Source organism: Scyliorhinus canicula, chromosome 7 (genome assembly GCF_902713615.1).
Source record: "Scyliorhinus canicula chromosome 7, sScyCan1.1, whole genome shotgun sequence".
Classification (NCBI taxonomy): Eukaryota; Metazoa; Chordata; class Chondrichthyes; order Carcharhiniformes; family Scyliorhinidae; genus Scyliorhinus; species Scyliorhinus canicula.
The window spans coordinates 61486287-61502776 of record NC_052152.1 but is presented as its reverse complement, the minus strand read 5'-3'; the positions used below and the strand labels follow the sequence as shown (position 1 = coordinate 61502776).

General features: G+C 51.1%; 1 protein-coding gene across 2 annotated transcripts in view; it reads left to right on the top strand.

Moving 5' to 3' along the window:
* Positions 1–8644: 8644 nt before the first annotated feature.
* The window catches only part of otc (ornithine transcarbamylase), an 81600-nt gene continuing 73754 nt past the window's right edge, over positions 8645–16490 (top strand). The window contains exon 1 of one of the 2 annotated variants that reach the window (XM_038802136.1): positions 8645–8881. In XM_038802136.1, the coding sequence (XP_038658064.1) occupies positions 8805–8881 (77 nt within the window). In that variant the 5' untranslated portion in view covers positions 8645–8804. Of the gene's footprint in view, positions 8882–9642; positions 9806–16490 lie in introns of those variants that run through there. The other variant, XM_038802137.1, reaches the window with a different exon arrangement.

The following is a 16490-nucleotide window of genomic DNA, read 5'->3' as shown; positions in this document are numbered from 1 at the left end:
CCATCCCCCCCATCTGGTCCATAAATCCCCTCAACACCTTAGCCGCCGCCGGCCTCCTACCCGTCCGGGACCTGGATCGATCCAATGGGGGATCCAGTACTGTGTTGAAGTCCCCCTCACCCCCCCCCCCCCCCCCCCCCCCCATGATCAGGCCCCCCACCTCCAGGTCCAGAATGCGGCCCAACATGAGCCGCATAAACCCCGCACCGTCCCAATTTGGGGTGTAAACATTCACCAACACCACCCGCTCCCCCTGCACCACTCACCATCACATACCTCCCGCCACTGTCAGCCACCACATTTAACGCCTCAAACGTCACCTTCTTCCCCACCAGGATCGCCACCCCCCTACTCTTCTCATCCAGCCCTGAGCGAAATACTTGGCCCACCCATCCCTTCCTCAGCCGAACCTGGTCCGCCACTTTCAGGTGTGTCTCGGAGCATGGCCACATCCGCCTTCAGCCCCTTCAAGTGCACAAACACCCGGGCCCGTTTGACCGGCCCATTCAGCCCCCTCACATTCCAGGTTATCAGCCGGATCAGAGGGCTACTTGCCCCCCTCCCCTGCCGATTAGCCATAACCCATCCCTTGCCCACCACTGGCTAGCGTCCCCTGCTCGGCCCGTTCCCCACGGCGGCAACTCCCCCCCCCCCATAAGCACCCCCTGCATCCTCCAGCTGCTTCCTGACCGTTTCAGCAGCAACCCGGTACCCCCCCCCTCCCCCAGGCTAGAACCCATCCTAGCCGCGCCCCTCCCTTCATAGCATTCCCGTGAGCCAGCTAACTTCTGCTGACCCTGGCCCTACCTCCGACTCCTCCCCACGTGGGACTACCCCTCCTCCATCGTGCCCATCAGCAGGCCCCCGCTCTTGTGCGGGAAAATAACAGCCAGCAACAGCCCGCGCTTCTCAGCCCCGACTCCGCCCCCACCATCTCACAGCATGGGAAACCAGAGAAAAGCCCATGCTTTCACCCTGCCCGGCCCCGCCTCCTCCAGGGCAACACCCATTACCAGTCCCCCCCACCAGCGCCCCGCCTCCTCTAGGGCAACACCCATTGCCAGTCCCCTCCACCAGCTCCCCGCACTCCCCATTTACCCCCCTGCCCGAACCCGTCCACCAGACCCATACAAAAAAGACATAATGACATCACCCCACCCACCCTAAAGCCAACCCACATCTTACATTCAACAGAGCAAACACAAGTACATTATCATACGACATCCCCCGTCTTAGACCCTCAGTTTGAGTCCAGTTTCCCGGCTTGCACAAAGGTCCACGCCTCCTCATGGGACTCAAAATAATGGTGCCGGTCCTTGTAGGTGACCCACAGACGCGCCGGGTGCAACATGCCAAACTTCACGCTCCATCTGTGGAGCACCGCCTTCGTCCGGTTAAACCCGGCCCTCCGCTTCGCCACCTCCGCACTCCAGTCCTGGAAGATCCGCACCTCCGTGTTCTCCCACTTGCTGCTCCGCTCCCTCTTGGCCCACCGGAGCACGCACTCACGATCCACGAACCGGTGAAACCGCACCAACACCGCCCGCGGCGGCTCGTTCTGCTTGAGCCTCCTAGCCAGAATTCTGTGCGCCCCCTCCAACTCCAGGGGCCCCTGGAAGGACCCAGCTCCCATCAGCGAGTTCAGCATCACGACCACATAGGCCACCAGGTCCGACCCCTCCAGCCCCTCCGTGTGGCCCAGGATCCGCAAATTCTTCCGCCTCGACCGGTTGTCCAGCTCCTCGAACCGCTCCTGCCACCTTTTATGAAGCGCCTCGTGCATCTTCATCTTCCCTGCGATGGCCATGGCCTCATCCTCCCTTTCGGAGGCCTGCTCTGCAGCTCCCGGATCGCGGCCCCCTGGGCTGTCTGAGTCTCCATCAGCTCTCTGGTGGTAACCTTCAATGACTCCAGCAGCTCCACCCTAAGCTCCTGGAAGCAGCGCAGCAGAGTCTCCTGCTGCTCCTGCGCCCACTGCCTCCACTCCTCCGGGTCTCTGCCGGTCGCCATTTTGTTTTTCTTCCCCCGCTTTTCCAGGGGTGCTTCCACCGTTTTTCTTCTTACCCCATTCCTGGTCCGGACCATAGGACCGTAGGGATCGACTCCAGTGCCCTTCCCACGTCGAGATTCATCGACGAAGTTCCGTTGGGGGCCCTGAAAAGAGCCCCAAAGTCCGTTATTCGCGGGAGCTGCCGAACGTGCGGCTTAGCTCCGCATTGCCGCCACCGGAAGTCCAAAAGATCCATTTTCAGAGGGAGCCACCCAGTGTGCTCTAGTCCCCCTCTACATTGTGTTCTGGACTCAGGCCTGCCACCTCGATTGCCTCGCCTCGTGTCAAGCTCCGCCCATGCATCCGACCTCTGGGTCGATGCCTCCCGCTCCGGCCACTGGACACTCCAGCGGGGCTCCTCACCGGCTCCAAACCGTAACCGACCCGAAGTCCGTCCATCAGGCCCCAAAGGCCGAAGAAACCCATCCCCTTTCGTGGGAAGAAATAACCACTGGGAAACCCCCGAAAAAGTCCGAAGAATCGCGGACCGGCAGGAGCCTCTACTCGACGCAGCCACTCCGCTCGAGAATTCTCTCCAATAATTTACCTACTATCGACGTGAGGCTCACTGGCCCATAGTTTCCAGGATTATCCCTGCAACCTTTCTTAAACAGCGGTACCACATTAGCTATTCTCCAGTCCTCTGGAATCTCAGCTGTAACCAATGAGGATATAAAGATGTCAGTTAAGACCACAGCAATTTCTTCCTTTGCATCGCTCATATTCTGGGGAAAATCCCATCTGGCCCAGGAGACTTAGCTACCTTAATATCTTTTAAAAGACCAAATACCTCCTCCTTTTCAATGTCAACTTGACCCAGACTGTCTACACACCCTACCCAAGAATCAACTTCCACAAAGTCCTTTTCATTGGTGAACACTAATTTCATAGAATTTACAGTGCAGAAGGAGGCCATTTGGCCCATCGGGTCTGCACCGGCTCTTGGAAAGAGCACCCTACCCAAGCCTATACCTCCACCCTATCCCCATAACCCAGTAACCCCACCTAACACTAAGGGCAATTTGGACCCTGAGGGCAATTTAGCCTGGCCAATTCACCTAAACTGCACATCTTTGGACTGTGGGAGGAAACCGGAGCACCCGGAGGGAACCCACGCACACATGGGGAGAACGTGCAGACTCCACACAGACAGTGACCCAAGCCGGGATTCGAACCTGGGACCCTGGAGCTGTGAAGCATTTGTGCTAACCACTATGCTACCGTGCTGCCCTGATGCAAAGTATTCATTTAGTACCTCGCCCATATCCTCTGGCTCAACACATAAATTCCCCTCACTCTCCTTCAGTGGTCCAAACCTTTTCCTGGCCACTCTCTTGATTTTTACATAAGAATAAAAAACTGTGGGATTTACCCTAATCCTACTTGCCAAGGACATTTCATGACCCCTCCTAGCCCTCCTAATTTCCCGCTTAAATACCTTCCTAATTTCTTTATATTCCTCAAGGGTTTTGACTGTCCCGACCCTTCTAGACCGTACAAAAGCCTCCTTTTTCTTTTTGACAAGGTTTGCAATATCCCTCGTTATCCAAGGCTCCCTAAACTTCCCATACTTATCCTTCGTTCTCTCAGGAATGAGACTTTCCTGAATCCTAATCAACTGTCGCTTGAAAGACTCCCACATGTCCGATGTTGATTTACCGTCCAACAGCCACACCCAATCCAAATTCTTCCATTCCTATCTAATAGCCCAGTTGGCTAAATAGCTGGATTGCAATGCAGAACAATGCCAGCAGCGCGGGTTCAATTCCTGTACCGGCCTCCCCGAATAGGCGCCGGAATGTGGAGGCTAGGGGCTTTTCGCAGTAACTTAATTGAAGTCTACTTGTGACAATAAGCGATTATTATTAATTATGTTATCGTAATTTGCCTTTCCCCAGTTTTGCACCTTATGCGAGGGTTACCCTCATCCCTGTCCAAAAGTACCCTAAAACGTACGGAATTGTGGTCACTATTCCCAAAATGTTCCCCTGCTGAAACCTCAACCACCTGTCCAGGCTCATTCCCCAATAGCAGGTCCAGTACTGCCCCTTCCCTCGTTGGACTATCTAAATATTGCATCAAAATATTACGGTTTTGGTGCAGAGTTAAATGTAAGTCCATTACGAATAACTTGAAAGAATTCTCTATGCACACAGCAGAATGACTCAAACCAAAATATACTCTTGTGGTAACCCTGACGAGTACACAGGGGATCGCTGATTGATCTCCCCGCAAACTTAGCAGAATATGAGTTCCCGTGATGAGCTGGCAGAGGTGGGCCCAGCTCTGGCTCATTAGCGAGACATTTAAATGTAAGACCACAAGACATAGGAGCAGAATTAGGCTACTCGGCCCATCGAGTCTGCTGATGTTTTCTCATCCCCATTTTCCTCATAACCCCTGATCACCTTATTAATCAAGAACCTATCTATCCCTGTCTTAAAGACACTCAATGATTTGGCCTCCACAGCCTTCTGCGGCAAAGAGTTCCACAGATTCACCACCCTCTGGCTGTAGAAATTTCTCCTCATCTCAGTTTTAAAGGATCGTCCCTTTAGTTTGAGATGGTGTCCTCTGCTTCTAGTTTTTCCTACAAGTGGAAACATCCTCTCCACGTCCACTCTATCCAGGCCTCGCAGTATCCTGTAAGTTTCAATAAAATACCCCCCTCATCCTTCTAAACTCCGAGTACAGACCCAGAGTCCTCAACTGTTCCTCATACGACAGTAGCTCCCAGACCAGACCAGGAGTTAAGATAGTCCTGGGCTGGGACGTTTCTTTTGTGTCCCACGATAGCAGCATTACTTTCAGTTTAAAATAAAGCAGTTTGGCCTTTTGTGGTGAATTCATACTGTATTGTAATTCACACTGTGTTGCATTGCGTTGTATTATGTCTTTGTGGGCTCTGTATGTGAGCCGTTGCGGGGAGATGAGGAGCTTGTACAGGGCTCCACCCTTGGCTCTGCCCATGGCTCCTCCCACTACCAGAAGTATAAAATGCTGCAGCCGTAAGCCTGCTCTCAGTTCCTCTGGTCGCAGGCCGGCTCAGTTGTAAGACTATTAAAACCACAGTTTACTTCCAATCGTGTGTCTAGTGAATTGATGGTCTCATCAATTTAATAGTCTTAGAAAACTTGAAGAAAACTACTATGGAATCAGCCCTCAATCCTGATCGACTAGAACTCAACCCGCAGGCTGCAGAGGCGAAGGAAATCTTCCTACACTGGCTTCGATGTTTCAAGGCCTACCTGGCTGAATCAAGCACATCCGAGACAACAGAGGAGCAGAAACTCAGCCTACTGCACGCACGGGTGAGCCATCGTATCTCGACGCAACTTAATTGTAGCACCTCATATACTGAGGCCCTGGCCATGCTCGACTGACTGTACGTGCGACCGATTAACGAGGTCTACGCACGGCACATTTTCACAACCCGCCGCCAGTGCCCCGCAAAGTCGCTAGAAGACTTTCTGCGTGATTTAAAAGCCCTTGCTCGGGCCTGCAATTTTCAGGCTGCAACAGCCTCCCAGAATATGGAACTCGCTGTACGTGATGTATACATGTATACGTCGCGACCCTAACGATTCAGGGCGCCAGCTACTCTAATTTCCAGCAGTACGTACTCCCCGACCTCTGCGCCCCACTCTTACTTGGACTCAATTTCCAATGTAATCTCAAGAGCCTCACACTCAGCTTCGGCGGACCCCTACCTCCACTCACTATCTGCAGTCTAGCGACACTAAAAATCGACCCCCCTCCACTCTTCGCTAATCTCACTCCGAACTGCAAACCCGTAGCCACTCGCAGCAAGCGGTATAGCCTGCAGTACAGGGTATTTATTAGAGCCGAAGTCCAGCGGCTCCTACATGAGGGAGTCATAAAGGCCCCTGGAGAGCTCAGATAGTGGTCGTCAAGACCAGGGAAAAGTTCCGAATGGTGGCTGATTATAGCCAAACCATTAACCGGTTCACGCACCTCGATGTGTACCCCCTCTCCAGAATTGCAGACATGGTTAATCAGATCGCCCAGTACCGCATCTTCTCCACGGTGGATCTGACGTCTGCTTACCACCAGCTCCCAATCCGCACGGCGGACCGCCACTACACGGCGTTCGAGGCAGATGGCCGCCTCTTCCATTTCCTCCGGGTCCCCTTTGGCGTCACGAATGGGGTCTCGGCGTTCCAACGAACAATGGACCGAATGGTGGACCAGTACGGGCTGCAGGCCACGTTTCCGTACTTGGACAATGTCACCATCTGCGGTCATGATCAGCAGGACCATGACGCCAACCTCCACCGATTTCTCCAAACCGCCCAGAAACTCAATCTTACCTATAACACGGAGAAATGCGTTTTCCACACTACCAGACTAGCTGAGTCCTGGGCCCCGACCCGGACCGTATGCGCCCCCTCTTACAACTCCATCTCCCTCATTGTCCCAGGGCCCTCAAGAGGTGCCTGGGATTTTTCTCTTATTATGCCCAGTGGGTCCCCAGTATGCGGACAAAGCCCGCCCACTATTTAAGACCACACTCTTCCCACTGTCAGCTGAGGCCCGCCAGGCCTTCAACTGCATCAAGGAGGACATCGCCAAAGCCGCCATACGGGCGGTGGATGAATCCGTCCCTTTCCAGGTGGAGAGCGACGCCTCAGCGGTCGCTCTCGCCGCCACTCTGAATCAGGCAGGGAGACCAGTCGCCTTCTTCTCCCGAACCCTCTCCGCTTCGGAACTTCGACACTCCTCAGTCGAAAAGGAAGCTCAAGCCATTGTGGAAGCCGTACGGCACTGCAGGCTCTACCTCGCAGGTGGGAGGTTTACCCTCATCACCGACCAAAGATCGGTTGCCTTCATGTTTGACAACTCGAAAAGGGGCAAAATTAAAAATGATAAAATCTTGCGGTGGAGGATCGAACTCTCCACCTATAATTACAATATCATATCGACCGGGGAAGCTCAACGAGCCCCCAGATGCCCTGTCCCGCGGCACGTGCGCCAGCGCGCAAGATGACCGCCTGAAGGCTATCCACAATGACCTCTGCCACCCGGGGGTCACCCGACTCGCCCACTACGTCAAAGCCCGAAATCTGCCTTTCTCCACCGAGGAGGTAAATGCCATCACCAGGGATTGCCCGATCTGCGCGGAGTGCAAACCGCACTTCTATAGACCAGACAAGGCCCACCTGGTAAAGGCATCCCGGCCCTTTGAACGCCTGAGCATCGATTTCAAAGGGCCACTCCCCTCGACCAATCGAAATGTGTACTTTCTGAATATCATCGACGAATTCTCCAGCTTCCCGTTTGCTATCCCATGCCCCGATATGACCTCCCACACAGTCATCAGAGCCCTGCACAGTGTCTTCACCCTGTTTGGTTTCCCCAGCTATGTACACAGCGACAAGGGTTCGTCCTTCATGAGCGACGAGCTGCGTCAGTACTTGCTCGATAAGGGCATCGCCTCGAGCAGGACTACCAGCTACAACCCCAGGGGGAACGGGCAAGTGGAGAGGGAGAACGCGACGGTCTCGAAGACCATCCTACTGACCCATGGTCCAGGAATCTCCCGACCTCCCATTGGCAGGAGGTCCTCCCCGACGCGCTCCATGCAATTCGGTCCCTCCTGTGCACCGCTACCAACCAGACCCCTCACGAACGACTATTTGTTTTCTCTAGGGGCACTATCACGGGCGTTTCGCTCCCATCGTGGTTGAGGACACCGGGCCCAGTTCTCCTCCGGAAGCACGTCCGGACACACAAAACAGACCCACTAGTAGAGAGAGTGCTGCTATTTCATTCGAACCTCCAATACGCCTTTATTGAATACCCCAACGGGCGTCAGGACACCGTTTCCCTCCGGGACCTGGCGCCTGCAGGATCCACCACCACCACCACCGCCGAGGTACCCCTCTCACTACACCCCACCCAACCCCCCACGCCCTGGGCCCCCGCACCTATAGGTTACCTGCCCACGCTCGCCGCCCCCGCGCCTATAGGTTTCCTGCGCCCCCCGTCGCCCCGGTCAGGAATGAAGCTCAGGCTAAAACACCCCCGGAGTCCACCCTCATACCCACACCGACCGTCACCACCCAGCCACCCGAAGAGGCTGCAATCCCGGTGCTCTGCCGATCCCAAAGGACGACTCGGCCACCGGACCGGCTCAACTTGTAGACCCGTCACCCCCACCGGACTTGATTTTTTACAGGGGGTGAATGTGGTCACATCATCTTTCACTCCATGCCTCGAATTATTACAACTCTCAACAGTACTTTGAACAGAAAGCAAAATGCTGCAGAAGCTGGAAACACAGCAGACACCCGGTGAGCATCTGTGGAGGAGACAAGAAAACATTGCAGATAGATCATCCTTCAACAAATGAGGCTTGAATTGAATTGAGTGTTTCTAGCATTTACTGCTTTTGTTCGAATATTATGCAGAAAGCACATGACTATGGTATACCCAATCACTTCTTATAATATGCATGTCTGCAGTGTCTTAGATGTGCAAAGACATTCCAGGGCGCCTCACAGTGTTTGCACTCAGCCCAGGTAACTTTAGCCTCTTTTGCAGCTGTTTGCCAGGGCTACATGGTACGTCACCGACGTCTGGCTGGCGTTTTATTGCATCAGCTCCTGGATCAGTTCGAGTAAAACACAAGCTTGGGGGGGGCGGAGGAGATCAATTCACCATTTAACGCCAGGTGGGAGTTGGAGCTGGAACTTTACTGGGAGCTGTTCCAGTCCGCGATCCAAGTCCAAGAATGATCAGCTTTACATTAAGGAACCTTCTGGGGCGCTCGGTGTCATTGAGCAACAAGTGCTCCGTGCGTTCATTCCGGTGAGTTTACTTTAATCCAGGGAGAATTCACCCTGCAACATGTTAGGAGTGTGGGGGTGGAGGTCATGTCTGAACTCGCTCCTTGTTCTCTTATTACTCCAAGTTAGGTGGGTCTTATATCCGTAAAGTGCCCACGTAATAACTTGATCTTGTTCAGCTTTGATTTAGATTTGAGCTTTTTATATCGCGATGATTGTAACGAAATCTGCGTCTTATGCATTGGTTCAGAGTTTGTGCAGGCTGCAAAATGTGCGAGAAGTCAGCAATGCTGCTGTCATGGGGATTTTTAAACGGCGGACGCCACAGGGCAGTATCCAATTACAAATCTCTGTCCTCGTTTCATTAAAAGCGACAAAACTTTCAAACTGAACCGTAAGACACAATTAGATTGTAAGCGAAAGTTTATTGAAGGACCATAAACTGGTTACAAATCCTGAGAAATCGTATGTGCCTCAACAGCTAATGTTCTGTGCATCCTCCCAGGGACAGCAATCACAAGTCATCATTGTAACACTGTATTGTCATTGCAACACTTTATCGGCCAATTGCAACCATTCAGATAAGCTCTTAAAATCAAACTTCTTTTAGATGTAAAAGACCCGTATGCCTGTTTTAGAAATTTTTGAACATTTTAAAATTTAAGAAACTGACCACGGTTCACCAATGAAATAGTTCAGTATAGTCTATTTTAAGTTATTTACAATCGCGGAGGTGGAGTAGACCAGTGTTTTTCAAATGTTTTTTTTACCTGGGATCTGTGCCAACGTGCGGGACAAACGCCAGCCGACCATCGTGACCCAGGTTGGCCAACCTTTGCAACACACACCGCGTGTGCTGACCTTTAATGTGAAAGGGGGGCCTGCTTTGTCCTCTCGATCTCATTGCAATCCGGTTCACGGGAGGAGTGGATGATACGCACATCAGGTACAGACTGCAGCTAGTTCCTTTGTGCCATTTTCATCTTTGGGAAAACCCAACCTCGCACTTGTAGGTTGTTATGAAGGGCCAAAATGCTTGATTTACTCAGCACTGGATTTTCCTGGCTATGTACTCCAGATTGCTGACGGCGATATGGGCCTTTGGCATGTTTTGTTTTAAATTTAGAGTATCCAATTCTTTTTTCCAATTAAGGGGCAATTTAGTGTGGCCAATGCACCATGCCTTCCTTCTGTGCCCAGTGGGCACTGCAGGGGCTGGGGTGCTTTATTGACCCATTTAACTGCACTCTTATTTGATGTTTTTTAAGTTTCCGTTGATCTTTGTTATGTTCAGGCAGTGCCCCTAACATGAGCTTTTTGCTTTGTCCCTCAGTTTGTTTTCCTTTCTTCTGTTTTGTTGGTGGACCTTAAAAGAGTGGCCAATCCACCATACCTTGATCATCTTCTGGGTTGTGGGGATGAGACCCACGCGAATGTGCAAACTTGTCACGGACAGTGGCCCAGGGCCGGGATCAAAGCTGGGACCTCAGTGCTGTTAAGCAAGAGTGCTAACCACTGCGCCACCCTTCTGTCATGTGCTATCACAAGTCAGATACAGCAATGTTGTCTTTCCTTTAGAGTCAGCTGTAGTTAATAACTGATGCTGGTTCTCAAACTCAAATGGAATTTTTCATCCAGTACTTCTCTTTCAAAATCTGAAACTTCTCCTCTCATTGTCAGTACTTCCCTGCATAGAACACACATGGGCTTTGCATCCTTATTTGCACTGCAACAACTGAAAAAAACCACAATGCAAGACATCATCTCAATACTGTTTTGTTCCGGAGTTAAATTTCTTCTTGGTAGGCTGTTAATCAGAGGCCCTGGAGTTCTGAACTGAGCTAACAATAGTATTGCTCTGTCCTGCCCTGGAGTCTCCTGAGCATTCTTTCTCAAGCAGATGCAGTTGTGAGATCCTGTCCAGTAGGTACACTGCTTATTTGTGGTCTCTGGCGTCTCTTGCTTGTAAAAGAATGAGTCATCTTCACAGTCCTCTTGCCTTGCTTACCAGCAGCTAGAAAGTGGAAGAAGCCCTCCTCTGTGATTTGGTGCCAAAAGCACATTCATAGAGGGTGCTTGAAGTCAAGTGTATGTGCAGGGCCCGTGACCTGCTCATTGCTGCTGCTTCTGGCTGGATGACTGCACACAGCCTCATTTCATCTCTTTTAAGAGACGGCAGCGGCCGCCATTCTCAATAAAAATGTCAATAGCAGCCGTTGGGTGCTTCTGTGATTGGGACAACCGTGGGGGCACCGCGACTGATTGCTCCGTGACCCTGCTGACGTCCACCCGCGGGTCACGACATGCACTTAAAACCCTGGACGAGACAGTTTTAGTAAAGTTACGTTTTTGTGATTCAGAAGCAAAATACAGTGGATGCTGGAAACCTGAAATAAAGACAAAAAAAGTTCAAAACTCAGCAGGCCAGGCAACATTTGTGGCGGGAAACTAGAGTTAGCGTTCCACAGCGATGGAAATGTAAGTGTTTTTGACCCAGTGGAAGTGTGGAGGGAGCAGGAGGAACAAAAAAGAAGCAATGTGATAGGGTGAAGACCAAGGGAGATTGACTGATGCTTCACGAAATTGTTTCTCATTCAAAGAGCGTGTTCATCGACCAGAAACATTGGATGAGGTTTTCCACCCCTAGCCACTAGGATCATTCAGACCCGCTGAGAGTCAATGGACTTTTTACTGACCCGCCACAACCTCCTTGGCAGATCTCACTATGGCAGAGTGGGATAATCTCACCCTTTAATTGTTTTTCCTCACAGATGATTCATGAGACATTGCGTTTTTCCACTGTGGTCATAAAACCATTTTAAAAATAAATTTAGAGTACCCAATTATTTTTTTCCAAATTAAGGGGCAATTTACCGTGGCCAATCCACCTAACCTGCACATTGTTGGGTTGTGGGGGTGAAACCCACACAGCCAAAGGGAGAATGTGCAAACTCCACACGGACAGTGCCCATTTCACCTAATAAGCATGTCTTTCGGGATTTGTGGGAGAAAACCGGAGCGCCCAGAGGGAACCCATGCAGACATGGGGAGAATATGCAGACTCCGCACAGACAGTGACCCAAGCAGTAATCGAACCTGGGTCCCTGGCGCTGTGAAACAACAGTGCTAATCACTGTGCTGCAAATGCGTTTTACGCAAATGCCCGTGTGCAATTATGCAAATACATTTAATGGAACATAAACTGTAACAGTGACCCTCTCATGGCCACCTTAATTTTCTCCAGGCAGAGGAAGCCAGCCATGTCCGAAAGCCAGGTCTCCGATTTTGGGGGCTTTGAGTCCCTCTATGCTAGTAATATGCGCCTCCGGTCTACCAGGGAAGTAAAGGCCAGAACGTCAGCCTCTTCTCTGGATTCCTGGATCCTGCGACACCCCAAAAATCGCCACCTCTGGACTCATTGCCACCCTCGTATTTACTACTGTGGACATGGCGTCGGCAAACCCCTGCCAAAATCCTCTCAGTTTTGGACATGCCCAGAACATGTGGACATGATTCGCTGGCCTCCCCCACACACTTTGCAGACCTGTCCTCCACCTTAAAGAATCTGCTCATCTGGGCCACTGTCATGTGAGCCCAGTGAACAACCGTAAATCCTTAAATTGGATCAAGCTGAGCCTGGCACACGTTGCGGTCGCGTTGACCCTACCCAACGCATCCGCCCACTGGCGCTCCTGTATCTCTCCCCCCAGCTCCTCCTCCCACTTTTGCTTCACATCCTTGGTCTGCAACTCCTCCGAACCCATGAGCTCCTTATATCATAAACTGTAATTTCTTTGGGCAAACAAGGCAACTTCCCTTGTAATTTCCATTATAAATTTTTTTTTGGGCCTAGTGCATGATGGAAATTGCACTCAGTCTACAGAGTGACTCAAAAGTTGGAGGTGGGGCTGGTGCAGGGTTGTGGGGTCACATTCATGCATTTGTTAGGTGCTCTTTGAATTTTGGGGCTGAGGTACGTTGAGTTACAACAGAGTGAGCATCTGACCCTTGTGAGTGTATTGCCACTGAAATGGAACTATTTCAATTTCCCAGTATTAAATCCCTCGCATTGACAGCAAAAAAGTACATTCCACGCTGTAGTTACATAGCTAGAACTGACAGTGCTATCCCAAATTTCCATTGCCGGGGGGGGGGGATCACATTGCACATGCAATTTGCTCTCCCATGATGCAACCAAAGCACGATTGTGTCAAAATTCCTCAAAACCCTCTGAAAACCATCATGGGTTTGACTCTTGGTTTGAGATTATGGCAGTCGGGGAAATACAAATTGTATGGACATCTTTTTATTACGACCCCCTCAGCGGCCAAGAAATATGTTGTATCCGATTCCCCTCCTACACCATGGAATATGACCTCTCCTGTAATTGAGGGGGTGGAGCCTTCCCCTGACTGGGAGGAGTTTCTCAGTATATAAACCCTGGCCTGGGTGCAGGTCAGGGAGGGTGTCCCTTTCGGGTGAGGAGTTGTAGTACTTGTGATTATTATGTATAGTGTAAATAAACCTTGTTCTTATCCAGTCTACCGTGCGTTCCAGGAAGGCACTTCCTTCAGCTTCTACACTTTCTACAACTTCTTGAACTTTCTGCCCGAAGTAGATCATTGTGCCAAGTATATAATTTTTCTTGCGACAGGCGAGCCCCTGGTCTGCCTCATCCAGAATAGGGATCGACTCCTATGTTGCTGACGTTAATCCGATCTACACACACGAGCCATCTAGCTAACTCAGCTAATCACTGCTGCCCCCATTTTGCAACCTCCTAAAGAAGAAGGGGGAAAAATTCTCTTGTTTTCCATTTCCAGATTGCCATCCAACAGCCTCCTACAGAAAATACAATGGGGACAATTCTCCGCTCCTCGGACCAAGTGCCTGCGCCATCGTGAACGCCGTCGCGTTTCACGTCGGCGCGAACAGGGCCCGGGCATGACCTATTCTGGCCCCCACAGGGGGCCAGCACGGCGCTGGAGTTGTTCAAGCCACTCCAGCGCCCCTACACAGCAGCAAGTGGGCGCAACACCAACCCGCGCATGTGCAGTTGGGGAAGCTCAATCATGCGCATGCGCAGTTGGGCCGCACCATCCTGCACATGTGCGGGGAACTTCTTACGCGCGCTGGCCCCGACGCAATACTGCATGGGTGTTCAGGGACCGGCTGCGGCGGAATGTAGACCGGTGGGGGGGGGGGGGGGGGGGGGGAAAGAGAGGTCGGCTCGCCGATCGGTGGGCTCCGATCGCAGGCCAGACCTCTTTGGGCCCCCCCCCCAAGCATTCCCGCAGGGTTCCCGCCAGCAGCGACTAGGGGTGGACGGCGCTGGCGGGACTCTGTCGTGTCGGAGTGGCCGCTCGGCCCATCCGGGCCGGGAATCGCCACTCGCCGTTTGCGGCAATTCTCAAGCAGCCTGGCGCGATTCACGCGGTGCTGGTTTCGGGGGGTGGGAGAATCGCGTGCGGGGGTCGGGGCGGCGAGGCGCGATTCGCGATTCCCGCACCCAGCGTGGAGGGGGGAGAATACCGCCCAATGGGTCAGCTATTATGTCTACCCTTTATTTTGGCTCGCAAATGAACGGTGGATCTGATTGGAGAACTGCCATCACATGTCAAATGTTGCGGGGACAGGGGCAATCTGATAATATAGGAGATTAACCAGTTTCATTTGATTTCCTTCTGTATGAAAATGACAACCAGGTTGCCAATTCATTTTTTTTTTTGAAAGGCAATTAAAATAAATTTATGTGAGAAATACCTGGAGTCATGTGACAACTGTAGAGAAACGCGAAAAAGTGCTTTGGTAGCAGCTGACCTTTTTAAATTAAATAGCTGGTTTGGATTTTTGAGGCCTTTTAGAACCAAGTATCTGGATCATGATTGTTTCATCTTTCTTGAAAATGTATACTTTTTTAAAATAATGACGATCAAGGAACTATCTATTATGTCCATTGTGCATTTACATCTTAAACTTTCAGTTTAATCTTTAAATTGAGATTGTCATTGTCAATCAATTAGATCAGGGGTGGGCAAACTTTTCCGTGCAAGGGCCACATTCAGAAATTCACAATTCACAAAGGGCCGCATAGTATATTAAGTAAAATAATTACTTCACCCGGTTATGATTCTGGGCGCCTCATATAGAACAGTACAGCACAGAACAGGCCCTTCGGCCCTCGACGTTGTGCCGAGCAATGATCACCCTACTCAAGTCAACGTATCCACCCTATACCAGTAAGTAACCCAACAGCCCCCCCCATTAACCTTAAAAAAAAATTGTTTTTTTTAAAATTAAAAAAAAATTTTTTAAAAAAAAATTTATTTTTTTTTTAAATGACTTGGTGGGCCGCAGAAATATCTTTGGCGGGCCGCATGCGGCCCGCGGGCCGTAGTTTGCCCACCCCTGAATAAGATCAATCATATTGTTGGAATTTTTGAGCTCCTGTTTCAGATTATACTGAGGCCCAAAAGTCTTTATTCTGGTTCTGTTTTGCGCTGTAATAACGGCTTAATGAAAATGTGATTGGGGGAGAAAAAAATGGAGATGAAAATGCCAAAATACACAGGCCAATTAAATGCGAGAGACAGTGTATAGAATTGAGGGGCCCAGATAGAATGGGTAGGAAGGACATATTTATGTTATGAGAGGTCAATAACCAGGGGTTCACAGACATAAAGTCATCGGTGGAAAGGTTAGAGAGAAGTTGAGAAATCCTTTTTCACCCAAAAGGTGAAGGGAATTTGGAACTCTGCCTGAAAGGGTGGTGGAGGTGGAAATCCTCATAGCATTGCAAAGACTCTTGAATGCAGAGTTAAGCTGCAACCCACAGGTGTACAAGCCAAGAGCTGGGTGGTGGGATTAGTCTTTGTCCTGCGTGCCAGCAACAAATGGGCTGACTAGCCTCCAACAATGTCTTAAAAATTGTGAATGTTAACCTGTAAACGAGAAATTCGTCCCGGAGAGGAACGGAGGACCTGGCCAATAAAGGCGGGAATCGACTGCATGGAGGCGAGGTTGGAGGCCCAGGGCCAGGCGATCCAGAAGGTGGAGGAGGCAGGGGAGCACGAGGAGCAGCTTGCCTCGATGGCAGTGGAGATGGGTTGATGCGGGATCAACAGAGGCGGCTGCAGGTGAAAGTGGAGGACCTGGAGAATCAGTCGCGCAGGCAGAACTTGAGGATCGTTGGCCTGCTAGATGGAAGCGAGGGAGCAGACGCGTTGCGTATGTGGTGCAGATGTTTGAGAAGCTGGTGGGAGAGGAAGCATTTGCACAGTGCTTGGAAGTGGACCGGGCGCACAGGGCACTAATGAGGAAGCCACAGGAAATGAGCCCCCAAGAGAGATGGTAGTGCTTTTAGTATAAAGAGGTGGGCCAGGCAGACGAAACGCTGCACTTGGGCAGTGAACTTCACATGTATCAGGACCTGGGTGCGGAGCTGGCCAAGAGGAGAGCGAGCTTTAATAAGATGAAGGCGGCCTGCTTTTAAGAAGGGGGTGAAATTTGGAATGTTGTACCCGGCGGGCATGTGGGTGACCTATAAAAGTCGGGAACTCTACTTTGAGACGCAGGAGATGGATTACTGGCAGGAGAAGGAGGACATTGAACGTTGGATGTCCCTGTTCTGT